Source organism: Dipodomys merriami, unplaced genomic scaffold (assembly GCF_024711535.1).
Source record: "Dipodomys merriami isolate MVZ:Mamm:240054 unplaced genomic scaffold, mDipMer1.0.p SCAF_19, whole genome shotgun sequence".
NCBI classification, from domain to species: Eukaryota; Metazoa; Chordata; class Mammalia; order Rodentia; family Heteromyidae; genus Dipodomys; species Dipodomys merriami.
Genome location: NW_027203270.1, coordinates 18,558,968 through 18,585,983, shown reverse-complemented (window position 1 = coordinate 18,585,983; position 27,016 = coordinate 18,558,968). Strand labels below are relative to the sequence as shown.

Below are 27,016 nucleotides of genomic sequence, written 5' to 3'. Positions count from 1 at the left end.
CACTCTACCACTGAGCCATCTTCCCAGCCCCAAGCTTGTTTGTTTTTTATTGCGGTTGTTTCAGTTTTTGAGACAGGGTCTTACTATGAACCCTAGGCTAGCCTCAACTCAAAGTCATTTGCCTCAATCTCATTATAGTGCTAGAACTACAGGAATGTTCTGTCATGTCTGGCTTAAATATATAATTTTTAGCCAGGTACTGGTAGTTCATTCCTGTAATCCTAGCTACTTGAGGCTGAAATCTGAGGATTGTGGTTCAAAGCCAGCTTGGGCAAGAAAGTCCATAAGACTTTTATCTCCAATTAACCACCAGAAAACTGGAAATGGAGCTGTGGCTCAAAGTGACAGAGTTCTAGCCTTGAACAAGAGCTTGGGACAGCACCCAGGCCCTGAGTTCAGACCCCACAACAATGTGTGTGTGTGTGTGTGTGTGTGTGTGTGTATACACACCCACATTGCTGAGTCCACAGAAGTGGTGGTTGATAGGGTATATGGGGTAAGTTGGTGATTAGGATGTTGCTGAGCCAGACTAGCACACACAGAGTATGTAGAGGCAAGTCCCCAGGAAATGTATGCTTCTTTTTGGGGCGGGGGTGGGATGGGGGGAGTTAGTTGTAGGGCTTGAACTCTGGGCATGGGTGCTGTCCCTGAGCAATTCAGCTCAAGTCAAGTGCTCTACCACTTGAGTAACTAGGATTACAGATGTGAGCCACCAGCACCCAGCAGTGCCTCATGTTCTTTTAAGCCTTGTAGGTAGGTACAAGGTCTCACTCATTGTGAGAGAGGGAGAAAGGAGGAAGGGTGGAAACCAGGTTCTAAACTCCCAGTTTGGAGTAGAAATATTCTGAGGCTATGTAGAAGGAAGCCAGACATTTGGGATAGAGGAGCCCAGAAATATCTGGGTAGGGCCAGAGCAATAGCTTGGCTTGAGCAGAGCTGCCTGTGGCAAAGGGTACTGGCATATGTATATGTACAAGCACACAGGTCTTCCCTAAGGAGCTGGGAAAGTACAAGAGGTAGTATAAGACCCAGGGTAGGAGCTCTGACCATATCTGTATGTGGCACCTGGACCTCTGCTTATCCCCAGGTTCCAGGCTTCTTTCACACTTGTCCTAAGGGTACTGATTTACCAAAGCAGAGCAGCAGGGAATCTGAGTTCTGGGTAAACACTGGCAGGTTTGGGGGCCTCTGTAGGGACTTCACTTACCCATCTAAACTCAGAGACTACCCTCCCTTGCTGCCAAGAGGATGCCATCACTCAGGTTCTGCTGCCACCTTGTGGGAAGAAGGCAGAACTGCACCAATAAGCAAATGAGGGACCCCAAACCTAGTCAAGATCCCACTCCCACCCAATTCCCCACATGAGGGGCCCCAACTCCAGTGTTTTCACATCTCTTAGTCACTTGATAATGCCCTGGCTTTATCCTGAGTCCTCAACACAGCAACTTACAGCATCCCTTCTCTGTTCAATGGAAATCCAATGGTATGTTGGAGTCACTTCCAAGATATTTTTTTTCTTTGTCAATCATGGGGCTTGGGTGCTATCTCTGAGCTTTTGTGCTCAAAGCTAGTGCTCTACAGTGTTTTTTTTTTGTCAGTTGTAGGGCTTGAACTCAGCCTGGGCCATGTCCCTCAGCTCTTCTGCTCAAGGCAAGCACTCTACCACTTGAGCCACAGCACCACTTCCTGTTTACTGAGTGCTTTATTGCAGATAAGAGTCTCACGGATTTTCCTTGCCTGGGCTGGCTTTGAACCATGATCCTCAGTTCTCAGCCTCCTGAATAGCTAGGATGACAGGCCTGGCTAGTGTTCTACCATTTTGAGCCACAGTTCCACTCCAGTTTTATGGTGGTTAATTGGAGATAAAAGAGTCTGTCTCCTGCTGGTCTGGCTTTGAACCGCAATTCTCAAATCTCAGCCTCCAGAGTAGCTAGGCTAGGATTACAGGTGTGACCAACCCAGCACCCAGCTACTTCCATGGCAAATTTTCCTAGCAAGTTCACAAGTACTGCAGAAGACAAAAACTACATCAACTGGCAAATTTTCAATAATTTTTGTAGGGGTGGAGTGTAGTTTAGTGGTAAGAGTACTTGCCCCGGCATGTTAGCAGCCTTGAAAGTGTGTGTGCGTATGAGACATTGGGAGCCTGGGGCAGAAGCATCATAAGTTCAAGGCCAGTTTGGGCTACACAGTAAGTTTGAGGTCAGTCTGGACTATAAAGTGAAAACTGGCTCAAAAACACCCATAATCCCAGCTATTCAGAAGGCTGAGATCTGGGTGTTTTGTTGTTGTGCTTTCCCAAGGCTAACATTCTATTGCTTGAGCCACAGCTCCAATTTCAGCTTTTTGCTAATTAACTGGAGCTAAGAATCTCATGGACTTTCCTGTCCAGGCTGGTGTTGAGAACCATGATTCTCAGATCTCCGCCTCCTGAGTAGCTAGGATTATAGGCATGAGCCACTGGAGCTTCTGGTTTATGTGTATGTGCCAGTCCTAGCTTGAACTCAGGGCCTGCATGCTGTCTGAGTTTTTGTGTGTTCAAGGCTAGCACTCTTCAATTCACAGTTCTACTTCTGGCTTTTCTGGTGGTTAATAGGAATAGAGTCCCATGGCTTTCCTGGGAAGGCTAGCTTCAAACTGCAATCCTCAGATCTCAGCCTCCTGAGTAACTAGGATTATAGGTTTGAACCCCTGATTCTTAGCTTCAGTTTTTTTTTTTGGTCAATAGTGAGGCTTGAAAGAACCTAGCTTTGATTTTTATCATAGCTCCCATCCTTTCAGTTCTCTAATCTGATTTACCTAGAGCAAAGGAACCAGGCACAAGGTTGGGGGGCTTCTGCTGAATGTAGCCTGAATAACATTTAGCCTGTTACTTCCCTTCCAGCATCAACATGCCCCCTCCCTCCAGGGTATCCAATGTCCACTGTGCCCCTACAGGGGGAGATGGGACGGAATGGGGCCTAGTTGGCACAGACCAAATACCCCAGTCATCTACTTGTTCCCTCTGAACTGTCTTCGCTGGTAAATGGACAAAGATTTGTCCAGGTTCCCACAATTCAGCATGCAGACTGGACCTGATCTTTGGAAAAGAGTGAGGGAGACTCTAGACTGAAGTTTTTGGCCAGGCTCCATCAGAGATCAAAGATCTGGAAGAATTAAAGCCCATAGGTCTTCAGCTTCACTCCATCCAAAATAGCTGCTTTATGCCTGTACCCCTATCTTGAATGCTACTGTGAACATTTGGGCAACAGGGACCAGAAGGGCTGTGTTCACTACAATAAAGGCTTGGCCAGCACACACAGAAGAGTTCAAAAATTTACACATCCTTTACAAAGGTCAGCTTCTTTCTGCAGCTCAGGCTGGTTCCTCTTCACAGTTGTCTCTCTGACCACAGCCAAGAGGATAGGAAGATTTACAAAGACTATCCTTGGAGCAGAGAAAGAAGTAGGCAAAGGACAAGTACACCTCTAGCCATTAGGAGGCTGGTCTCTGGCAGTCCTGAGCTCAGGTGAGCAATATACTCCACTTCCCCAACACCTGTTCAAAGGCTCAGAAAATAGATTAAGGAAGCATCAAAAGCAAGCTTTCTCGTATGACAGCATCAGACAATTGTTTCAAAATATATTAGATTTGGTTTTTATTGTAGAGCACACATATCAGGGCAAAGTGCTGCACACACAACTACAAATCATTTTTTGGGAAAAAAGCTGTAAAAAAAATAAAACTGCAACTGCTTTAGTTATGCAGTCCCAACTTGAGGAATCCACGCTGGCAAAGGAGTTCTGGCCCCTGAGAGAGGCTTCTTGATGGTGCTGCCCCAGATTTCTGCAGCTTCTGAGGCTTCAGGTCTAGGTCTCTGTACACAAAACCTCCTGGAGTGGTGGTGGCCCGGTTGCCAGGAGGGCTTTTGCTTTTGGCAAGCTCAGGTCCTGGCCTGACTGGCAAGAAGTCATTCCTAATGAATTTTATTTAGATCAGCAAAATCTTGCAGCCTTCCAGGATCTGAGTGGGTAAAAACTGCTGAAGACTTATTTTTTAGAAGCCCCTTCCCCAGTTCCTACACCCCTGAGGCAGAGAAGGCACCAACCCAGTCTGCAGGCCTGAGTTCTGGCCTTGGATGCAAGCTGCAGGAGGAAATAGGGGCAGGCACCCTCCTAGAAGGATGACATGAGGAGGAGGCCCAAACTGGCCAATGAAGAAGAAAAAAAAGGAAGATAAAGCTAAGAGGGAGGAGGAGACAAAACCCCCCAAAACAAAAGAAAAAAAATCCTACCACACACCACAACAATTTCCCATATTCCAAATGCTAGACTTGGAAGGACACCAGTCCTAGCTAGAAACAATTCCTAAAACTGATCCAACATGGCAAGTCTACCTGTTCCATACAATCAAATGCATATGCCTAAAAGGCAATCCAGCAAAGAGGCATGCTCTTGGCAAGGAGGAATGGTGGGCAGAGCAGGCCAGAGGGCATGGAGGAAGCCCAGGACGCTCAGCAATTGCTTTGGGGTGTCAAGGACTGGCACTAAGTACCCCCACCCAGCCAACCCAAAGAACAGGAGGACAAGGGTGTTTGCATGAGCTTCCAGAGCCTGGAGAGCAGGTGAGAGGTGGGGGATAGTAGGCCCCACAACAGAGCCTACAGGGCTCCAATAAAACTGGACCAAGCATGAACATTAGTGGAGGAAGGGCGGGCAGGAGGCTGAACTTGTTTAGAACAAAGAAGTTTACATTTAAAGCAAAAACAAAAATTCCTTAACCAAAACATTTTGTTCCTTTTAAATAAAGCCAGTCCAACACAGCTATCCCTCATACCTCTACTGTCTATTCCAGCATGAGCTCTGTCCCTTACAGACACCAACAGCCTTTCTATCCAGGAGGAAAGCCAAAACAGAAGAACCCAGATCTTGGCCAATTCTGTTCTTCAGCCTTAATGGGCAACAAACCAAAGAAAAAAATATATAGGGGGGGGGGAAAAAAAACCCACAAAAAAAAAAAAACCCTCAAAACAAAACAGAAAAAGGGGCAGCTACATGAGGATTAACCAGAGTTCCAGGAGGGTGGGGCAGGCCTCAGTGCCTCCGCATCTTCACCTTGCGGGCAGGACTTCCTGCCACCTGGGAACAGTCCTCTGAGGACTCATAAGACTTGCGCCAATAATTCTCAGAGCTGAAGCTACCCCTCCGCCGGTGTGTGGGCAGCAGCACTGAGCGGCGGTTCTCTTCCTTGTCCATCTCCAGGATCCGAGGCCTGCAAGCAAAGAGAGGGCTTTATCTGAGAGGCTGTCAGGAAGAGTCTGGACTTACTACCTCTGCCACTAGTTTCAGAGTCCATGTCCTTGGGGCAGATCCTTCAAGTTCAATGGTTCTCAACAAAGATCTATCCTGATCTCATTCAAGCCGAGTACCTGCAGGGGCATCTATTCAACTTGCCAGAAGACAGAAGGCCCCACTGATAGAAACCACACACTCCAACAGAGGCCTTCATCCATGCCTGTAGAAGTACTGAAACTCAAATTCCTGTCCACTGAGGCTTCATGGCCACCCTTGTCTTAGGACATTTTCTAGTCACCCAGTGGGATATCTACTTGACTCTGGTACTCAGTATCCTGCTGGATAGACAGCCTTCCCTACCACAGCTCAATACTCTCCACAGTCCTACTATCTATTTCTATTTCTCAATTCTCTTCATTTGGGCTCCCTCCAACATTCCTTCCCTGCTTGCCAGCCTTGTTAACCCCTGAAACCATCAAGCACTTCTTTTGCCTCACAGCCTTAGGCCTTATACTGTTTCCTACCTCTAATGCCCTTCCATACACAACATCCTCATCCTTCCTATCTCATCTTTTTTGTTGGTCGTGGGGCTTGTACTCTGGGCCTGAGTGCTGAGCATTTCAGCTCAAGGCAAGTGCTCTAGACCTTGAGCCACAGCGCCACTTCTGGCTTTTTCTGCTTATGTGGTGCTAAGGAATCGAACTCAGGGCCTCATGCATGCAAGGCAAGCACTCTACCACTAAGCCACCTTCCCAACCACGCATGACTCAATTCTAAGTATCAATAGTCCCTCTAAGATCCAAGCATAAACCCCTAAGAATGTGTATAAATGGTACTAAGCAAACGACGACCATAGGAAGGTTACAACACACACACACACACACACACACACACACACACACACACACACACACACACACACACACACACACACACACACACACACACACACACACACACTCTTTTTGGTCGTCACAGGGCTTTTAACTCAGGGCCTGTGCACTGTCTCTGAGCTCTTTTGCTCAAAGCTGGTGCTCTACCACTTGAGCCACTGTGCCACTTCTGGCTTTTTTCTGTGTATGTGGTACTGAGGAATCGAACCCAGGGCTTCATGCATGCTAGGCAAGCACTCTACCACTGAGCCACATTCCCAGCCCAACACATTCCTATTTATTAGATTCCCTACCTAATCCTTTCCCTTTGGGTGAATAGGCAGCTGGTCCAGTTAGGTAAGAATGCCACCCATGTCCTTATCCTGTAGGAACCAGACATAGGTTCTGGAAGAGTGGGCAATCCTAGGCTCCTAACCAGCCTACCCTTTAAAAGGCTTCTCCAGGGCTGGGAAGGTGGCTCAGTGGTACAGCGCTTGCCTTGCATGCCCGAGGCCCTGGGTTCGATTCCTCAGCACCACATAAGCAAAAAGAAAAAAGCTGGAAGTGGTGCTGTGGCTCAAGTGGTAGAGCGCTAGCCTTGAGCTGAAGAGCTGAGGGACAGCGCCCAGGCCCAGAGTTCAGGCCCCATGACCGGACCCCCCCCCCAAAAAAATAAATAAAAAATAAAAGGCTTCTCCAGCTGGATGCCAGTGGCTCACGCCTGTAAGCCTAGCTACTTAGGAGGCTGAGATCTGAGGATCGTGGTTCAAAGCCAGTCCGGGCACGAAAGTCCATGAGACTCTTTTCTCCAATAAGCCACTAGAGAACCAGAAGTGGTGCTGTGGCTCAAGTGGTAGAGCGCTCACCTTCAGCTGAAGAGTGCAGGGACAGTGCCCAAGCCCAGAGTTCAAGCCCCACGACCAACAACAACAACAACAAAAAGTTAAAGAGAAATAAAAGGCTTCTCCATCTATTCTGTCCCAAAGCTAGTCCACAGACTACTTTGCAGAATGTCCTAAGATGAGTACCTGTGTGCAGCATCAGGGTCTGCCTTGCGGTGGGATCGCTTGGGTTTCAGAGCAGGGTCCCTGTTGTTTCCTGACAGCCGATCTGAAGCATAGCTGGGTGGCAATACAGAGCTGCTCAGGGACTTTGTTTCCAATCGGGGAGCATCTAATCTTGTCCTGTAAAGGAAATACACATGGAGTCTCTAATGGACCTCTAGTGAAGTCACAGTTCTCTTCAGATCAATTCTAATTTCTGGTCAAACCAAGCAGAAACCAACAGGGCATACAGCCCAGAAATCTTTGCTCTGGATTTTTCTTGGAACCCAACTAGAAACTGGTCTAGGTGACTTCCAGAAAGCATCTTTCTCAAGTTTTGGCTTAGAAGGGGAATACTCTGGAATCCTCCAATGATTAAGAACTTACTGTCTCAAAGGGACAAAAAATAGGGCTCTCAACTGCAAGACAGCCCACCTTCTCATCCCACACAGGCCCAGATATCTGAGGGCCCCACACACACCAATAGAATAGGAAATAGAGCCACCCTACTTTCTCATATAAAATTATAGGCACACAGAGGGGGAGCCCAGGGCTGGGAAGGTGGCTCAGTGGTAGAGTACTTGCCTTGCATGCATGAGGCCCTGGGTTAAATTCCTCAGCACCACATAAGCAGAAAAAGCCAGAAGTGGAGCTATGGCTCAAGCGGTAGAGCACTAGCCTTGAGCTGAAGAAGTAAGGGACAGTACCCAGGCCCAGAGTTCAGGCCCCATGACTGACCAAAAAAAAGAGGGGGAGCCCAGGTCCATTCCACAATCATGAGTTTGGTCTAGTCCTGCCACAACCACCTAGAGGCTTCTGTCTGGTTCCAGGATGCTAACCAAATAGGACCAGAGGGCTTCCAAAGCCAAGGTCCCCATCCAGCATCAGGTGCAAGTTTCAAGAGAAGGAACACACTGCTTTGTAAAGGGTCATACAGATGAGGAAGAGAAGGATGGTCATGCTGGTCAGAGATGCCTGCAGCAATGATCTGAGTCCTTTATAAAGCCAGACCAAGAAACTACTGGCTTTAGGGCTGGGAAGGTGGCTCAGTGGTAGAGCACTTGCCTTGCATGCATGAGGCCCTGGGTTTGATTCCTCAGCACCACATAAGCAAAAAGAAAAAAGCCAGAAGTGGCGATGTGGCTCAAGTGGTAGAGCGCTAGCCTTGAGCTGAAGAGCTGAGGGACAGCGCCCAGGCCCAGAGTTCAGGCCCCACGACTGGACCAAAAAAAAAAAAAAAGAAACTACTGGCTTTAGAAATCTCAAGAACGCCCTGAGGCTTCCTGTGTATCACAGGGAAGGCTAGAAAATAAGTAGATGGGGGCCAGGGCAGAAGAGGGGCCTGGGTAGCAGACTGGGTAGAGAATGACAGGGGCACAGTCCCAGAAGCACCTTTTCAAGGAACTGCTAATCACCAAGTAGTGGGGTATAGACCAGGTGGGAAATCTAAAAGTTACATCCATTCCTTCACAACTTACGCAGCTGCCTCAGTCACTTTATTATGTGGTGACCTACTATAAGCAATGAGAAAACTGGGTCAGAGGGGCTGGGAAGATGGCTCAGTAGTAGAGTGCTTGCTTTGCATGCATGAGGCCCTGGGTTCGATTCCTCAGAACCACATAAGCAAAAAGGAAAAAAGCCGGAAGTGGCACTGTGGCTCAAGTGGTAGAGTGCTAGCCTTGAGCTGAAGAGCTGAGGGACAGCGCCCAGGCCCAGAGTTCAGGCCCAACGACTGGATCCCCCACCCCCCCAAAAAAAAAAAGAAAAAAAGAAAACTGAGTCAGAAAGGTAGTAGGCCAATGTTCTAGATGCCATGAGAGAAAGGTTTAAGTCTAGGTGAAACTTCAAGCCAGACAAACAAGATCCACTGGGCCAGGATGGGGGTGGGCTATCTCCCTCCTGAGGAAGGTATTAGCATCATCATCACCATCTCTTTTCTTTTTTTCTTGTGTAGGTACTAGGGTTTGAAGTCACAGTCTTACACACTTCTTCAGCTTTCTTGCTCACAGCTGGTGCTCTACCACTTGAACTATGTATCCAGTCCAGCATTTTGCTGGTTAACTTGAGACTTTTCTGCCTGGGGTGGCTTTGAACAGTAATTCTCCAGGTCTCAGCCTCCAGTAACTAAGATTATAGACATCAACCACTGGACTGGACAGCATTTTCTTCCTTTCAATCAGGAACTAATGTTCTGATGCCCACAGGGCCAAATTAGTGGAACAGCAAACAAGGTGCCTAAGAGAAGGAACTGGCCCACCAGTCTTGGCCTTCATGCTGGGCTTCTGCAGGCTCAGAGTAGCATGATTTATCATCAAGAGGAGGAAGAGGCTGGATGACAGTGGCTCATGCCTATAATCCTAGTTACTCAGAAGACTGTGATCTGAAGATTGCAGTTCCAAGCCAGACCAGGAAGAAAAGCTCATAAGAAAGTCGGGCGCTGGTGGCTCACGCCTGTAATCCTAGCTACTCAGGAGGCTGAGATCTGAGGATGGCGGTTCAAAGCCAGCCAGGGCAGGAGAGACCGTGAGACTCCTATCTCCATTAAACCACCAGAAAAACGGAAGTGGCGCTGTAGCTCAAGTGGTAGAGCGCTCGCCTTGAGCTGAAGAGCTGAGGGACAGCGCCCAGCCCAGAGTTCAAGCCCCACGACCGACAAAAAAAAAAAAAAGCTCATAAGACTCATCTCCAATTAACTAATTAACTATCAAAGTCTTAAGTGGAGCTGTGGCTCAAATGGTAGAGTGCTAGACTTAAACAAAAAAGATAAGGGACAGCACCCAGGTCCAAAGTTCAAGCCCTAGTACCAGCAAAAAAGAAAAGAAAGAAAAAGTAAAAGGAGACTTCTTACAAAAGAGACTTCTTACTGGTTCTGCCCTTCAGATTCCAAGCTATTCATTATCCTTCGCAATTTTCCCATTACAGGAAGAACATATGACTGGCTTTAAGATAGAATTCAGTTCTGAGGGTCTTGGAATCAAGACAGTACTACTGGGCAATACCCAGATATAAGAATGTGAATTAACAGCTATTTCCCACAGCTCTCTCCTATTGTAGTGTTGATGTCCAGATGGCAGAAATCAGCCCAAACAAGACTATTAGCCATTAAGCTCAACTTGGAAGATTCTAAAGCATTATAAAGATTCTAATAAGACTTTTTTTTTTTTGGGGGGGGGAGAGGATGTCAGTTATGGGACTTGAACTCAGGGTCTGGGTGTTGTCCCTGAACTTTTCTGCTCTACTAGTTGGAGCCACAGTTCTATGTTTGGTTTTCTGGTGGTTAATTGGAGTCTCATGGTCTTTCCTGCCTGAGCAAGTTTGGAACCATGATCTTCTTATCTCAGCCTCCTAAGTAGGTAGGATTACAGGTGCGAGCCATGAGTGTCCAGCCATACTATGACTTTATAAAGACTATAACATTAGGAAATAAAGTCTTCCACGGGGCTGGGAAGGTGGCTCAGTGGTAGAGCGCTTGCCTTGCATGCATGAGGCCCTGGGTTCGATTCCTCTACACCACATAAGCAAAAAGAAAAAAGCCGGAAGTGGCGCTGTGGCTCAAGTGGTAGAGCGCTAGCCTTGAGCTGAAGAGCTGAGGGACAGCACCCAGGCCCAGAGTTCAGGCCCCATGACCGGACCCAAAAAAACAACAACAACAAAAAAAAAAAAACGATCAAGATAGAGCCAGGTACTAGGGGCTCTCACAGCTGTAATCCTAGCTACTCAGGAAGCTGAGATCTGAGGATCATGGTTCAAAGCTTCTTATTCTTTTTTTTTTTTCTTTTTGGTCAGTCGTGGGGCTTGAACTCTGGGCCTGGGCAGAAAATCTCCTATTAACCACCAGAAAACTGGAAGTGGCTGTGGCTCAAGTAGTAGAGCACTCACCTTGAGCTGAAGAGCTGAGGGACTCTGCCCAGGCCCAGAGTTCAAGCCCCATAACTGACAAAAAATAAAAATAAAAAAAATCATCAAGATAGGAATAGTAGTATGCCTTACATGTGAGAAGGATCTCTGTAGGGGCAATACCGCATGCTTAGTTAGGGAAACCAAGAGCTGATCATTCTTCCACACCCTGCTGAGGGATAGAACCTAACACCCTTGCAATGTCCCCAGCAGGGATTTTCCCTATGGACCCCTTTGGACACTTTGGCTCCAATGCTTATTAAACTATTGAACTAGCTTCTCTTATAGTTTGTCACATGTGAACCCCTCACTTCACTGCTTATGTGCCCACGGACTTCCTAGTACCCTGTAGATTTCTTTACATGTAATGAAGTCTCTTCTTGCTACTCAGGAGGATGAGATCTGAGGATCATGGTTCAAAGCCAGCCTGGGCAGGAACGTCTGCTGAGACTCTTCTCTCCAATAAACCACGCTGTGGCTCAAGTGGTAGAGCACTCACCTTGAGCTGAAGAGCTCAGGTACAGTGCCCAGGCCCAGAGTTCAAGCCCCACGACTGACCAAAAAGAAAAAAAAAAAAAAGAATAAGAAGCTCAGAGCCAGGGGTAGTTTTGCCACTTTGAGATGAGGAGATGGCTCAGTGATGGAGCTCTTGTTTAGTATGCTCAAAGTCGTAGGGTTCTATTCCTAAACTTCACAAAAGGAAAGAGAAAGGAAAATGGGGAGGACGGAAGAGATAGATGTTGGTTCTTGGTTTTAAGTTTTTCATTTATTTTTGGTTGTGGGGCTTGAACTTGGGGCCTGGGCACTGTCCCTGAACTGTTCTGCTTAAGGCTAGTGCTCTACCACTTTAAGCTCCATCACCACTTCTGCTTTTTTTGGTGGTTAATTGGAGACAGGGACTTCTGTTCTCAGGTGAGACCCAGGCACCATCTACTAACTTCAGGTGTGTGTCTCTGGAGAGCCCTCCTTGCATTCTACCAAGTCATTCAATGTCTGCCAGCTTACTTGGTTTGGAGATGTAACTTAATGACAGAGCACTTGCCTAGCATGTGTGAGACTCTAGGCTTGATCACCAGCACAGTGTGGAAACAAGCTTGTGTTAGTGGTACTCTTGGCAGTAGCAAAGTCTAGAACACACCAATTTCAGTTAAGATTAGGCAAATATATCTCTATAAATATTTAATCCAGCTTCATTTACACTCTTGAGCTGAGACCCTTTGACCAGCAGCAAAGAACTGGGCTATTTACTCTGCCTTGCGCCACAATATCTGGTTAATTAGACAGTACCAACCTCATGAATATAAACCTTTTTTTTTTTTTTTTTTGGGTCCGGTCGTGGGGCCTGAACTGTGGGCCTGGGCGCTGTCCCTCAGCTCTTCAGCTCAAGGCTAGCACTCTACCACTTGAGCCACAGCGCCACTTCTGGCTTTTTTTTTAATGTGGTGCTGAGGAATCGAACCCAGGGCCTTGAGCATGCAAGGCAAGTGCTCTACCACTGAGCCACCTTCCCAGCCCCAAATCTTTTTTTTTTCTTTGCCAATCCTAGGGCTTGAACTCAGGGCATGGACACTGTCCCTGAGCTTCTTTTGCTCAAGGCTAGCACTTTACCACTGGAGCCACAGCACTACTTCTGGCCTTTTCTGTTTATGTTGTACTGAGTAATTGAACCCAGGACTTTATGCATGCTAGGCAAGCACTCTAACACTAAGCCACCTTCTTAGCCTGTGAATATGTCTTATAACAACCCTGGAGTTGGGGGTCTTCGGGAAACTAAAAAGACTTCTCAAGGGTCTACAAGTCATTTCGTCAGGGTCAAATATTGATCTAAGGCCTATGCATCTCCTTTGACTCTCACCTACACTGGTCCCTAAACCAGTTCCTGTCTCCAGCATCTGAACTTACCATTTTTGCCTGGCCAATAGTTTCCATCTTAGGAGTCAAATCTAAGACTGCCTCTCCCCCTAAGGTGAATCCATATTTTATTTCAGTTTTTTGATATATCCCAAGGAATATACTCTTGTATATATGAGTTGGAAATGGAGCTGTTGGCTCAAATGACAGAGTGTAAAAAACCTTAGGGACAGCACCCAGGCCCTAAATTGAAGACCCTGGACTGGCGTGCGCACGCACACACACACACGCGCGCGCGCGCGCACACACACACACACACACACACGACTGTGTCCTTAAATATCAGAAGCATGTGCCTTTGTTCACTACTAAACTCTAATTAATTAGCTAAAGGACTTACTTTCTGATGAAAAGACAAAATGACATTATCTTTTCAGAATGTAAATAAAAATTAAGACAGCTTATACCCTTTTGGTCTTCCAGATTTCACTCTGGCTTGCCCCTGGCACAGAGAAGCAGAAGGCACTAGTCACACCAGGACACTTACTTCCTGAGGATGATGACTGCTCGGCGTTCCTTGATGTCCTGAGGCCGAATGCAGTGAGTGATTTCATCAGCAGCATATCCACTAGAAAGAAATACAGAATATGTCACCATAAAGAATCCACAGCCACAGGCTGGGAATGTGGCTTAGTGGTGGAGTGCTTGCCTAGCATGCATTAAGCCCTGGGTTTGATTCTTCAGTACCATGTAAATAGAAAAAGCTGGAAGTGATGCTGTGGCTCAGATGGTAGAGTGCTAGTCTTGAGCAAAAGAAGGTCAGGGATAGTGCCCATGTCCTGAGTTCAAGCCCCAGGACTGGCAAAAAAACAAAAACAAAACAAAACAAAAAAAGAGAAGAATCAACAGACAACCAAGTTCCTTGGAGCCAAGAATACGACCCAGGTCTATGGCTGCTACTTATTATGTGGGAGGTTCAATATCTATACAGAAGGGAAATACCACGTTAAGCTTTAGGAAGCTTTTGACCAGAAATCACTCAAGGAAAAACCTAGCATGAGGCAAAGGAGACACACTGGTCTCTTATGGCCAAAGCAGGACTCTCCCATCACAGGCTAGAAATTCTTCTTGTAAAGATCCCTTAAGGAGCCAGGCACTGGTGGCTTACGCTTATAATTCTAGGTACTCTGGAGACTGAAATCTGAGGATTTTGGTTCAAAGGCAGCCCAGGCAGGAAAGTCCATCAGATTCTTATTAATCACCAGAAAACCAGAAATGGCATTCCTGACTCAACGTAGTAGAGCACTAGCCTTGAACAAAAAGAACTCAGGGACAATGCCCAGGTCCTGAGTTCAAGCTCACAGCCAACAAAAAAAGATCCCTTAAGGCTGGGTGTAGCTCAGTGGCAGAACACTTGCCAGACATGTGTGAACCCTGGGTTCAATCTCCCATCACTATAAAATAAAATGCTTCAGATAACAATAAATAAAAACAATAAAGAGCCCTCAAGAGAGTATACCTTTAAAGGCTCTAGAGGCAACTAATGCTGGGGAAACCTTGGTGAGGAGACAAATAGCTGTTTAATTTCTCTACCCTTTCCTCCTCCTAGTATTCAGAGGAAGCCAAGGAAGTCTCTGACGGCATTGAGTCACAGGAAGAACAGGACCGCCAAGTTCCAAAACAGAATTTTATCTACTTGGAAAAAAGCTTTCAAAAGCCTCCTTTGGGGGAATCCGAATTTTTAAGACAGCTGTGTTTGGGATATTTTAAGAATTTCTATCACACTCAAATTTCTATTTATTTTCAACAAGTTACATGATTTCAAAACTGTTCACAGGCTAATGAATGTAGGAAGAAGGCTGTCCTCTTCTCAGCTAGCATCCTTCTAATTTGAAACTCTTGTTCTCAAGTCCTTCACATGCTCTCACTGGGAACATAGCACCAAAGGGACAGATCCACACAGCCAGCATTTACCTGCCCAGCCAGAGACCTGGTGAAAAAAGCCTCTCAAAAAAGCTAAGTCTAAAGACACATCAAAGGCCCAAATCTGCAGTACCAGACACAGGCAATGTTCCCTATTGTTAACAAGTGTTATCACTCTGTTTTACTTGGCTTTAGGTATATGACTGACCAAGGGTTCTAACTTCTCTAGTAAGAAGCCACTTCTCTTAATGCAGTTCTAAAGCAAGTCTTGATGTTTGTCAAAGCTCAAGACTGCCCCCAACCTCCAAAGGGCTCCAGAACAATGAGCTACATCAGGTTCCTGCCCTGAGTCCAGGCCTTACAACTAGTGTATAGGTAAGAGCTGAACAGGACCACAGAAATGACCTTGGCACTGACCCAAGCTGGCAGGCTCACAAGTGCTGGTCTTCAAGAACTTCCTGGCATCTGTGACAACCCATTGACCATTCCTGAGTATTGAGCTCCAATGAGAGGGAACAGAAGCTCTCCAGGTCAAACTTTAGCAGAAAGTGCCCAGTGGAGACCACAAGAGTATTATTTACTGCTAAGAAACCTGCTTGCTACAAGAGACACTGAAAGTCCCAGTCTGCCAACCTGAAACTTAATATGCCCTGGGGCCAGCCCTACCCTTGGCATGAAGGAAAGTTCCAGGGCTGCCTACTCTTGTTTTCACAGGGAAATGAGAGAAGGAAATACCTTGTGTTGTCTAGCTTGCCTGTTCCCTTTCTTGGCCTAGCCACCTTCCCCTCCCTGCCCCCCCAGCAGCAATGATAAATATGTTATCCACATCCAGAGTGACCACCCTAGTGAGAGAAGGAGCTGACAAATATATATACTTCGTCCAGTAATCTTTCCTTAAGCGTCCTCTATCTTTTTTGCTATCTCACTACATCCTCCCAGCACTCTACTACAGTGCTCTATGAAAACTGCCTTCCCTGTTAAAGCTCTTCATTGGCCTCACTCAATTCTGCAGAGTGAAAAAAAAAAGAGAAAAAAAAATCAAACGTCTATTAATGTCAGGCGCCAGTGGCTCACACTTGTATCTTAGCTACTCAGGAAGCTGAGATCTGAGGACCACTGTTCATAGCCAGCCCAGGCAGCAAAGTCTGCACAACTCTTATCTCCAATTAACCACTAGAAAACTGGAAGTGGCCTTCATGGTTCAAAGTGGTAGAGCACTATCCTTTAGCAAAAAGAGCTCAAGGACAGTGCCCAGGCCCCAAGTTCAAGCCCCACAACTGACACCGCCCCCTCATGCCCCCCGCAAAAACAAAACAACCCCCTTCCCCCCCCCAAAAAAAACCCCCAAAACAGTCTATTAAGTAGCTATGAGTTAGTAGCTCATGCCTGTAATACTAGCTACTCAGGGAGGCTGAGAGCTGAGGATTGCATTTCAAAACCAGCCCAGGCAGGAAAGTCCCTGTGCCTCCAATCTCCAATTAACCACCAAAAAGGCAAATGTGGAGCTGTGGCTTAAGTGGTAGAGTGCTAGCCTAGAGCAAAAAAGTTTAGAGCCACTACCACCTGAGTTCAAGCTCTAGGATAGGTACGTACATGTGCACACACAGTAGTCTTAAGCACTATTCAACCACACTGGAAACCTTAGTGTCTACATCTGCAAAACAAGAGTGCAGCAAACCCTTCCTCAGAAGATTAGATACAAGTTAAATGAATCGGAAAAACTATATAAGGGACTGGGTAGGATTGTATATCTCTTCCCTAGAGATGATCTCAGAGGTGAGTTGTTAGGTTATATTTCCAAGTTGGCCACCATTCCCCATACCAACTCTATTTCCTGTTTAAGCTAGCTAATGGCTAAGATCATGGCCTGATGCCAGCTTCTTTGAACCTAACTCATCAGTACAGGCCTAAAGGATTAAGAATCTTAGACTTTTGGGAAGGAAGCAGCCAGCCACCTGGACACACACACCAGGACTGTGAGCTCTGGCTCAAGCTATTTACAGATCCAAACCTACAAGAAAAGATATGGTTTAACTTTATGAGAAATTTTAGCTTTCAGGATCCAGAAGGCAGGCTAATCCCCTGAGATATGCCTCAGCATGACTCTAAACATTCTGCTGTATGAGATACAATCTACTATAATGACTCTATGGAATCACTGGCCCCATTTTACAGAAGAGGAAAACTGAAGACTTTGAAGGTTAAATAACCTGCTCAAGAACTGTTAAAAGTGGTAGGTGCTAGACTGCCACCAACTCTGTCATTAAATTCTTGGTCTGGGGAGGAGGATGTTAGGTCATGAATGTGGAAAAATGTAGAAATGTGGCTTAGTGGTAAAGTGCTTGCCTAGCAATGCATGAATTTGAGTCTTCAGTACCACATAAACAGAAAAGGCCAGAAGTAGAGCTGTGGCTCAAGCAGTAGAGTGCCAGCCTTGAGCAAAAGAAGCTCAGGGACAGTGCCCAGGCCCTGAAGTTCAAGCCCCAGGACTGGCAAAAAAAAAAAAAAAAGTTTACAATTACATTTTCTGATAACAAGGTATAATCTGTTTTGGGGACCTTGCTGACCTCATAAAAAGACAGGGGTTGGGGGTTTATCCCAGTGGAAGGGCGCCTGCCCGGTGTGCACAAGGCCCCCTGGGTTCGGTCCTCAGCCCTGGGGGGATAAAAAAAAGACACAAGCAGCAGCCCCACGGGAAGAGCTTTGCAAAGATGCAAAGATAAGCCTATGTGCATCTATCCTGAACAACAGGAACCAGTATACAAGGATACATGCACCTCCATGTTTATTGCAGCACTGTTCACAATAGCCAGGATATGGAAACCCAGATGTCCCACCACAGATGAATGGATCCAAAAATTGTGGCATCTATATACACAATGGAATATTATGCAGCCATTGGAAACAACAAAATAATGGCATTTGCAGGGAAATGGATGGAGCTAGAAGAAATCATGATGAACAAGGTAAGCCAAGAGCAAAGAGACAAACAGCACATGTTCTCCCTGATAACTGGATCTTAAATCCAAAATGTAAGGTGATACAACAAAATTAACAAGACTTAAGAAACAATGGACTTCCACTCATCTGGTCGAATCACTACTAAACAACCCCACGCTGCTGATCACGTATATGGTATATATGTGCACACCAGAGGGAAACCAGGAGGACAACACAGAACTAGGGGGAATCAGGGAAAAACATACAACAGTGGGACCCATCAGCTGCACTGGACATTGACCAAAATGACCTAAGCAACTCAATGGCAGTGATGGGAGGGAGGGAATAAGTGGGAAAGAGGGAACAGCTGACACTATGCAAAACAAAAGAAATGTACTTATCACCCAATGTGGAAGAAATAACTATTGCAAAGTTCATAGAACTCATAAATGTTGGGGCTAGAGAGGTGGCTCAGTGGTAGAGTGCTTGCCTTGCATGCATGAGGCCCTGGGTTTGATTCCTCAGCACTACATAAACAGAAAAAGCCGGAAATGGTGCTGTGGCTCAAGTGGTAGAGAGCTTGCCTTGAGCTGAAGAGCTGAGGGACAGTGCCCAGGCCCAGAGTTCAGGCCTCATGACTGACAAGAAAAAAAAAAAAAAAAAAAAGAATCTCATGGACTTTTGGGCTGGGAAGGTGGCTCAGTGGTAGAGCGCTTGCCTTGCATGCATGAGGCCCTGGGTTCGATTCCTCAGCACCACATATGCAAAAAGAAAAAAGCCGGAAGTGGTGCTGTGGCTCAAGTGGTAGAGCGCTAGCCTTGAGCTGAAGAGCTGAGGGACAGCGCCCAGGCCCAGAGTTCAGGCCCCACGACCGGACCCAAAACAAACAAACAAACAAATATTATAGACCAAGATAGACAATTTGCTCCATGAAAGTTAGAATGTGTTTGTGACTTTTTTTTTTTTTTTTTGTCGGTCGTGGGACTTGAACTCTGGGCCTGGCGCTGTCCCTCAGCTCTTCAGCTCAAGGCCAGCGCTCTACCACTTGAGCTACAGTGCCACTTCCGGTTTTCTGGTGGTTTATTGGAGATAGGAGTCTCACGGTCTCTCCTGCCCGGGCTGGCTTTGAACCTCTATCCTCAGATCTCAGCCTCCTGAGTAGCTAGGATTACAGGCATGAGCCACCAGCGCCCGGCTATGTGTTTATGACTTTAACTAAGCATCACTATCCAACAATACTGTGAAATTTGGGAAATTATGTAACCACTTAATTACAGTAAAAAAATTTGGAAAAAAAAAAAGATAAGCCTATATTTCCAAGGAGCTAGCTAGCACTATATCTCTGATGGCTTCACATTAACTGCCCTAAAAAGGCCTGCCTGCCAACCCTGAATTTTTATGGCCTACTTATTCTCTGTTGGTTCTGAGCTACAACTGAGACCATTGCTAGCTTCCTCACCGTTGCTGCCTTTTTTTTTTTTGGTTGGTCACGGGGCTTGAACTCTGGGCTTGGGCACTGTCCCTGCGCTCTTCAGCTCAAGGCGAGCGCTCTACCACTTGAACCACAGCAACAATTCTGGTTTTCTGGTGTTTTATTGGAGATAAGAGTCTCACAGACTTTCCTACCCGGGCTGGCTTTGAACCACGATCCTCAGATCTCAGCTTCCTGAGTAGCTAGGATTACAGGTATGAGCCACTGGCGCTCAATGCCTTCTGTCTTGGCAGCACCAAGAGCACCTCCAGAGAGTATATAGCCCTAACTTCATCCCATGGTTCCTCTCCGTCTCATGGAGACAGAAGAGTCCATAAAAGAGGAGTAGACTAGGGCCTATTTGCCTATCCTAAATACTATTTAACTATCTGAAGGTAGAAGGCTATCTTTTGCTTTCAAATAGCAATCAACTCTTAGCCCCAAATCTACAGGGATGCCCACTCCACTCAAGTCAAACATTAATAGGACATTGCTTTCAAATAGCTGATCAACTCTTAGCCCCAAATCCACAGGGATCTCCACTCCACCCAAACCACACTAATGGAACCAAATATTAATAAAGGCTGAGCTCACTAGTACATATACCATGGCCGAGTTAAACACAGTCATTTCAGGACCAGTAGCTAAGGCATGGTCTCTGATTACAGGTAAGCAATTAGTTAGCCTTGAAGTGGTTATTCTAATTAGTCAAAGTGGAGGCTGTTTTAACCAACTGCATTCACTTTTAGGGACACAAGAAAGAATGCCAGATGAATTGACATGGAAAAAAAAAGTAAAAAATACTTATTTCTTTAAAGAACAGCATAAAAAGGGAGCCTAACTAGGTCTGATATGGGAAAATTACAATAAAATAAAATAAATCAAAACAAAAACTGCCAGCTAGGTTGGAAAAGAATGTAAAACACTTCCATAAGAGTCTATGTTCTTGTTCTAAATATCCAGGTTTAGACATTGCTGAGTCAATGTTTGCCACACAGCAACATCCCTGCTGACACTATTAAATATAAAACTGTATTCCTGCCATGTCGCCTTGGACAAATACAGAAACTATTGCCTCTAACAAACGAAGACTCAGTCAGATGACAACAATTCTAAACTCCATCTACATTTGTAGCATACCAGTTTTCATAGGCCCCCCCCCTTTTTTTCTTACCAGTCCTGGGGCTTGAACTCAGGGCCCTGGGCAGTGTCCCTGAGCCTTTGTGCTCAAGGCTAGTGTTCTACTACTGAAGCCACAGCATCACATCTGGCTTTTTCTGAGTAGCTTATAGGAGATAAGAGTCTCATGGACTTTTCCTGCCCAGGCTGGTTTCAAACTCTAATCCTCAGATCTCAGCCTCCGAGTAGGAGGATTACAAGCACAAGCCATTAGTGCCTGGAAGCTCCTTTCTAACCTGCAACTTTACTGCTCCTTACTGCTGGGCTATGATCTTAACCAAGAAGTGAGAGAAGGGGCTAGATCAAATGGTGGAGTGCTTGCCTAGCAACAGGGAGGCCCTGGGTTGAACTCCTGTCCATACCAACACTACCAAAAAGAAAAAAAGAAAAAAAAAAGTGAGAAAAATTCCTCCTATATGCAGAATTTGATGAGGTACACTCCTAACATGCAAATGTTCACATCCTCCTACATACCAAATAAACCAGGTGCTAAGTAAGCAGGTGCTAGAAGACTTAAAAGTAGTGAGAGAATCCAGAACTGTAGAGCAGTGGTTCTGAACTGGGAAGGACTGCCCTGAAACCCTCATTCCCTGGGACACTGGGCAATGTCTGGAAACATTTTTGGTTGTCAAGAAAGTGCTAGTAGCATCTGACAGAGATTAGGGATACTGAATTTTCTTTTCTTTTTTTTTTTAGGGATACTGAATTTTCTACATACTTGGGACAGCCTAGCCAGGAAAGAGCTGGAGAGTCCTTAATACAACAGTAGCACTTAAGCCCTAATCCATAGTGTCACCATGGCAGCCTCCAACAGTCTCTAATAATGAACTCCATCTGTCTTACTGCAACCATCCCCTTTACCTATGGTTATGTACTGATGGCTGCCACTGCCAAAGCCTCTGTTATGTGCTTCCCCCCAAAAACACATACTTTTTGTGTGCTGATACTGAGGCTTGAACTTAGGGCCTGGGCTCTGTATCCTAGCTTTTTTACTCAAAGCTGGCACTCTACAACTTGAGCTGCAGTTTCACTTCTAGCTTTTTGGTGGTTATTGTAGATAAGAGTTTCAGGGACTGGGAAGGTGGCTCAGTGGTAGAGTGCTTGCCTTGCATGCCTGAGGCCCTGGGTTCGATTCCTCAGCACCACATAAGCAAAAAGAAAAAAGTCGGAAGTGGCGCTGTGGCTCAAGTGGTAGAGCACTAGCCTTGAGCTGAAGAGCTGAGGGACAGCGCCCAGGCCCAGAGTTCAGGCCCCATGACCGGACCCCCCCCCCCAAAAAAAAAAAAAAAAAAAGAAGCTGAAGACCTATCCAGGCGCCAGTGGCTCACACCTGCAATCCTAGCTAGCTACTCAGGAGGCTGAGATCTAAGCACTATGGTTTGAAGCCAGCCCCAGCAGAAAAATCCCTATGAGACTCTTCAATTAACCACTCAGAAGTGCCCTGTAGCTCAAGTGGTAGAGCATTAGCCTTGAGCAAAAAGAGGCTCAAGGACAGTGCCCTAGGTTTAAGCCTGACAGCAAGAGTGGAAGTGGGGAGCTGAGGACTAGCCAGATGCTGATGACTCATGCCTGTAATACTAGCTACTCAAGAGGCTGAGATCTGAAGTTCAAGGTTCAAAGCCAGCTAGGGCAGGAAAGTCCATGAGACTCTTATCTCCAATTAATGACCAAAAAGCCAGAAGTGGAGCTGTGATTCAAGTGGTAGAGGCCTACCCTTGAGCAAAAAAATCTCAAGGACTGTTTCCTGACCAAGTTCAAGCCCCAGGACCAGTGCACATGCGCACACATGTGCACACACCATATATGTATCATATGCATATATATACATATAAATTAAAAGACTGAATACTTAACCCCAAGATAAACCTCCCTAAGAACCTATGCATATGTACAACATTAATATCCCACTGAAAGACCAAATGGTCTTTTTTTTTTTTTTTGGGTCCGGTTGTGGGGCCTGAACTCTGGGCCTGGGCGCTGTCCCTCAGCTCTTCAGCTCAAGCAAGGCTAGTGCTCTACCACTTGAGCTACAGCGACACTTCTGGCTTTTTTCTTTTTGCTTATGTGGTGCTGAGGAATCAAACCCAGGGCCTCATGCATGCAAGGCAAGCACTCTACCACTGAGCCACCTTCCCAGCCCCACCAAATGGTCTTTGTGTGAAATCTTCTGAACACTAAGAATGTTCATAGAGGCAGACCTCCAACCTGCCTTATATAACGGGACCCTTGGGAGGTTCTGCTCTGAAAATTCCACCTTAAAAGGTTCTGCTAAGAACCTTCTGGAAGAACTATGAAATCTGAGATGCTCAGAAGATGGACAAGGAAGTATCTGATAGGTAAGTTGTCCTTTAGGTTACAGGTGTGTAAGGAAGTCAAAGGGCTGCTTCTGCCACTGACTTCCAGGTTTTTCCACCACGAGGCCCTAGACATTCCAAGGTTCTACTGCTGCCCCCAACATGGGAGCAGTCTCAGCTGTTTGACTCAAATGAGATAGATGACCTGCACTGGTGGTATTAAGAGGGCCTGTGGGACCCTGCTTCTCCCCAAAACTATGACCTAAGATGCTCATGGCTCTTCAAAAGTAAAGCTGCTCCTAACAAAATCCTAATATGGGGCTGGGAACATGGCTCAGTGGTAGAGCGCTTGCCTTGCATGCCTGAGGCTCTGGGTTCGATTCCTCAGCACTACATAAGCAAAAAGAAAAAAAGCCAGAAGTGGCGCTGTGGCTCAAGTGGTAGAGCGCTAGCCTTGAGCTGAAGAGCTGAGGGACAGCGCCCAGGCCCAGAGTTCAGGCCCCACAACCGGACCCCCCCCCGCAAAAATCCTATTATGTTATACTTGGTGGTCTGAACAGCTGTAGTCTAGACCTCTTAAGAGGTTCTGGGGATTACTGAATTACTTTACCTTTTTCAGGGGTGGAAGGAGGTAGTCTCCAAATGCATTTTTCATTTTATATAAACAGCAAGAGTTCCAGCAGATGATACTCTCTGGGGTGGGGGGAGGAGGGCACTGAGCTCACTCTCAGCAGGATTTAGGGCCCCAAATAAGACCTGCTGTTCATAGAACTGCAAAGCCAAACACCAGTTCAAGATACCAGCTGTATTTTGTTTTTACTGAGTCTTAACAACAGGCAACACATCCTTATAAAGGACTTGCCAGGGGCTAGGAATGTGGCTCAGTGGTAGAGTGCTTGACTAGCCTAGCATGCATGAAGCGCTGGGTTCAATTCCTCAGTACCACACAAATAGAAAAAGCTGGAAATGGAGCTGTGGCTCAAAGTGGTAGAGTGCTAGCCTTGAGCAAAAGAAGCTCAGGGACAGTGCCCAGGCCCTGAGTTCAAGCCCAGTGACTGGCAAACAAAACAAAACAAAACAACAAAGGACTTGCCAGCAACTAAGAGGGGAGAATTTTAAGAACATGCTGCACTTTATTCCAGACCAGACCACTAAATCGTTCAACTTCAGGGAAGTCACTCTCCCTTCAGAGAATGGAAAACCCATATCAAATAAACACTCATGGGGCTTCTGTATTTTCAGTTAAAGATCCCATGAACATTCAATCAAGAAAAGCAAGAACAGAACAGGAAAGACTTTTTTAGACAGTAAGCTCAACGTTTTTCCTTTTGTTTTCTTTTCAGTGTGGAAATGGAGGCCAAGAGCCACAAGAATGACTTTTTACATCTTAGTCCTCTGGAAAAATGCTTTTAGAATAAGCCTGTAACAATCTCAAAGCTTTTTTTTTTTTTTTTGGTCGGTCCTGGGGCTTGAACTCAGGGTCTGGGCACTATCCCTGAGCTTTTTTGCTTAAGGATAGCGCTCTACCACTTTGAGCCACAGCTCCACTTCCGGCTTTGTGGTGGTAAATTGCAGATAAGAGTCTCGGGGACTTTCTTGCCCGGGCTGACTTTGAACCGTGATCCTCAGATCTCAGCCTTCTGAGTAGCCAGAATTACAGGCGTGAGTCACCAGTGCCCGGCTCAAATTCCACCTCAGAATTCCCTAATTCTCACTATACTGTTTTAAACTCATGTCCCTTCCCCTGCTCCCCCCAACTAACAAATAGAAGTATGGATCAGTACGACTAAAAAGAAAAGAAAAAAGCCTGGGCTCCAATTATTGGCCACCATCTCCTGGCCCGGGAGTGTAGTTAAGGCAGCAGGGTGAGAGCCTCCCCTTTCTCCCAGGTAGGTTACCTGAGCACAGTCACGCTCCCCCTGCGCACCGGCAGGGAAAGCACGGGTTCGGATACCCGGATTGGCTTGAACTGGAACTTGCATCCGAAGCACAGCGCGGAGTCGCTAAAGAAGGACACAGATACGATGGGGCGCTCGAAGATGTGGATGGGGTCCACGTGAGATACGATGCAGCCGCCGGGCTGGTAGTCGTTGATGACGGCGCTATTGACAAAGCCCTCGGGGATGACGCGGTGCTCCACCAGTTTCTGGATCACCAGCTGGTGCACCCACTCGGGAATCTCGTCCACGTCGCCGGGCGGGTAGAGGCGTTCCTGGCCCGGTCCGCGCTTCTGCAGCTGGGCGCCGTACGTGTAACCCTCACCGAAGAAGTACTTGTTGCGCAGCGGGGCCCGGTCCACCGTGTGCTCGTTGTACAGGCCCTTCTCGGCGCGGGACACCACTTCGTCGATGCGGGCCTCGATCTTGGCGCACTCGTCCTGGCTGAAGAGGCGCATCTGGCGGATGCCGCTCTTCACCTTGCGCGCCTCCTCCTCCTTCTGCAGCTGCTGCTCCTCGTAGTCGCTGCGCTCCGGGTCCGAATCATCCTGGTACTTGCGCTTGGTCCCGGACACCGGGTAGGGCTCGGCGGCGGCAGCGGCGGCGGCTGCGGCGGCCACGGCGGCGGCGGCGGCTGCCGCGGCCTCCCGACTACCGGCTTTGTAGTTGTCCCGGGACGTCATGGACTTGAGCTTCTCACGCAGGTCCGTGTAGCCGCTGGCTGCCGCCATGGCCCCCGCGACGTTGCTCTAGGGTCCTCCAGGGCGGGCGGGCATGGCTCTTGGGAGACGGGCCCGGAGCCCCCAGAGGGAAGGGGGTCCTCAGTGCCGGGCCCCCATGCGTAGCCCGAGAATCCGGAGGGAGGTTTCGAGGGGTCGGGCCTCAGCGGCGGCGGGTCATGCAACGGTACAGACAACGGGACTTCCTCCTCCTCCACCTTCTCCACGTCCCCGGAGGCAGGGGCGCCGACCGCGCCTCATGCCGCGGAGGGTGGCGGCAGAGGTACGACCCGACTCCTAGTCAGACCCTCAGACGCCCGGCCCGCACTTTAAAGCGCTCCTCACGACGTCACGGGCCGCCCGCCCGCCCGACGTCCGCCAGCGCCGCTCCTCAGCGGGCTTTTAGGCGCGCACGCGCAGAACTGACGGCCACCGCGGCTCCGAGCGCTATGGGCATGCGCGAGCGTGTGGACTGGGTCGGCAGAGGTGCCGGCGCAAGCGCACACGGGGTTCGCGCGTCGACTGCCGCCCCTCCCCCCACCCGCTGAAGGGTTTCGAGGGAGCTCTCTCAAACAGCGACCTGCCTCTACGCCGCGCCGCGTCTGAGACCGAAGGGCTCCCTCTGCTGGGGTGCGATCACGCTGTCAACGGTGTTGCTAAGCCCCGTCATGGCCTCGCCCGAAAACCGTAGACGCTTCAGCCCCCAGCGCGCAATCACCGGGGAACCGCCACAACCTAGGCCGTCCCGTTACCGCCCCCTTTGGTGCTTCCACTTTTTTAATTGGACTGCCGGCCACGCGCCGGTCGAGCCCAGACTGGAGTTTCCGTAACTTGGTTGGTAATCATGGCTGTCAATCATGTAGTTTCCTTGGCTACTGCGTCCGTCATTTAATTAGCTGTGGGGCGGACGGCGAGGACCCCTGAAGGGCGAATGGGTGGTTAAATAAATGCCTGAGTGGCGACGCCGCCAGAGGAAAGCCCTTAGGACGCCAATGGAAACTCCTGGAAACTGTGGAAACTTCTCAAACAGTAGGATCGAGAGCCTCGGGCACCAGCTCTAAAGCTGACGATGACGGCCGCGCAATCTAGCCGCACGTCGCCAAGGCACCTCGCACTCCCCTCCGCCGCGGATGCCCGAAGCGGACGTTCCACGAGTCACGTCCCTGGGGCGGCGTGCGCGTGCGCGGTCACAGTCGCGGGCACGTGCACTGGGGCGGGGCCCTCCGCTTCCCCGGGTTGCCGGGGGCGGGGAGAAATGACTCAAAAAGATCTTCACGGAGCGCGTTTACCACTCTGGGATGTTTACTAGAGATGGTTCTAAAGTTTAGGAGCAGAGGGCGGAACGGGAACAAAGACGCGGCCGTGCTGGGAGGCGCTGCACGGCTCCAGCCGACAGAGGCTTCTGCTCGGAATTTCCCAGGGTAAAGTCCAGCAGCTGTACTTGGCGCTCAGTGCCCTCGTTCAGGCCCCTTCCGGCCTCGCCTGCTCGGCCACGCTCCGTACTCACCGAGTCGCGGCGGCCTCACCCGGGCCACTGCCAGGTCGACACACATACCCGGGCTCCTCCTCTTGACCTTTTACCCTGGCTGTTTCTCCCACCTGGGAACGTCAGTGCTT

General features: G+C 47.9%; 1 protein-coding gene across 1 annotated transcript; it reads right to left on the bottom strand.

Annotated features, from left to right (window-relative positions):
• Positions 1–3,609: 3,609 nt before the first annotated feature.
• Alkbh5 (alkB homolog 5, RNA demethylase) lies at positions 3,610–26,160 on the bottom strand. The gene is made up of 4 exons (XM_070027568.1): positions 24,642–26,160; positions 13,484–13,564; positions 7,174–7,329; positions 3,610–5,250 (listed from the first exon to the last, which is right to left on the bottom strand). The coding sequence occupies exons 1-4, from the start codon at positions 25,409–25,411 to the stop codon at positions 5,073–5,075; spliced, it is 1,185 nt and encodes a 394-aa protein (XP_069883669.1). The 5' UTR covers positions 25,412–26,160; the 3' UTR covers positions 3,610–5,072.
• Between the last annotated feature and the right edge of the window lie 856 nt (positions 26,161–27,016).

Coding starts and splice junctions, on each gene's coding strand:
- Alkbh5 (XM_070027568.1), bottom strand. CDS start 25,411: ATGGCGGCAGCCAGCGGCTACACGGACCTGCGTGAGAAGCTCAAGTCC. Junction 13,565..24,641: donor GGGAGCGTGACTGTGCTCAG/GTAACCTACCTG, acceptor ATTTCTTTCTAG/TGGATATGCTGCTGATGAAA. Junction 5,251..7,173: donor GACCCTGATGCTGCACACAG/GTACTCATCTTA, acceptor CTTTGCTTGCAG/GCCTCGGATCCTGGAGATGG.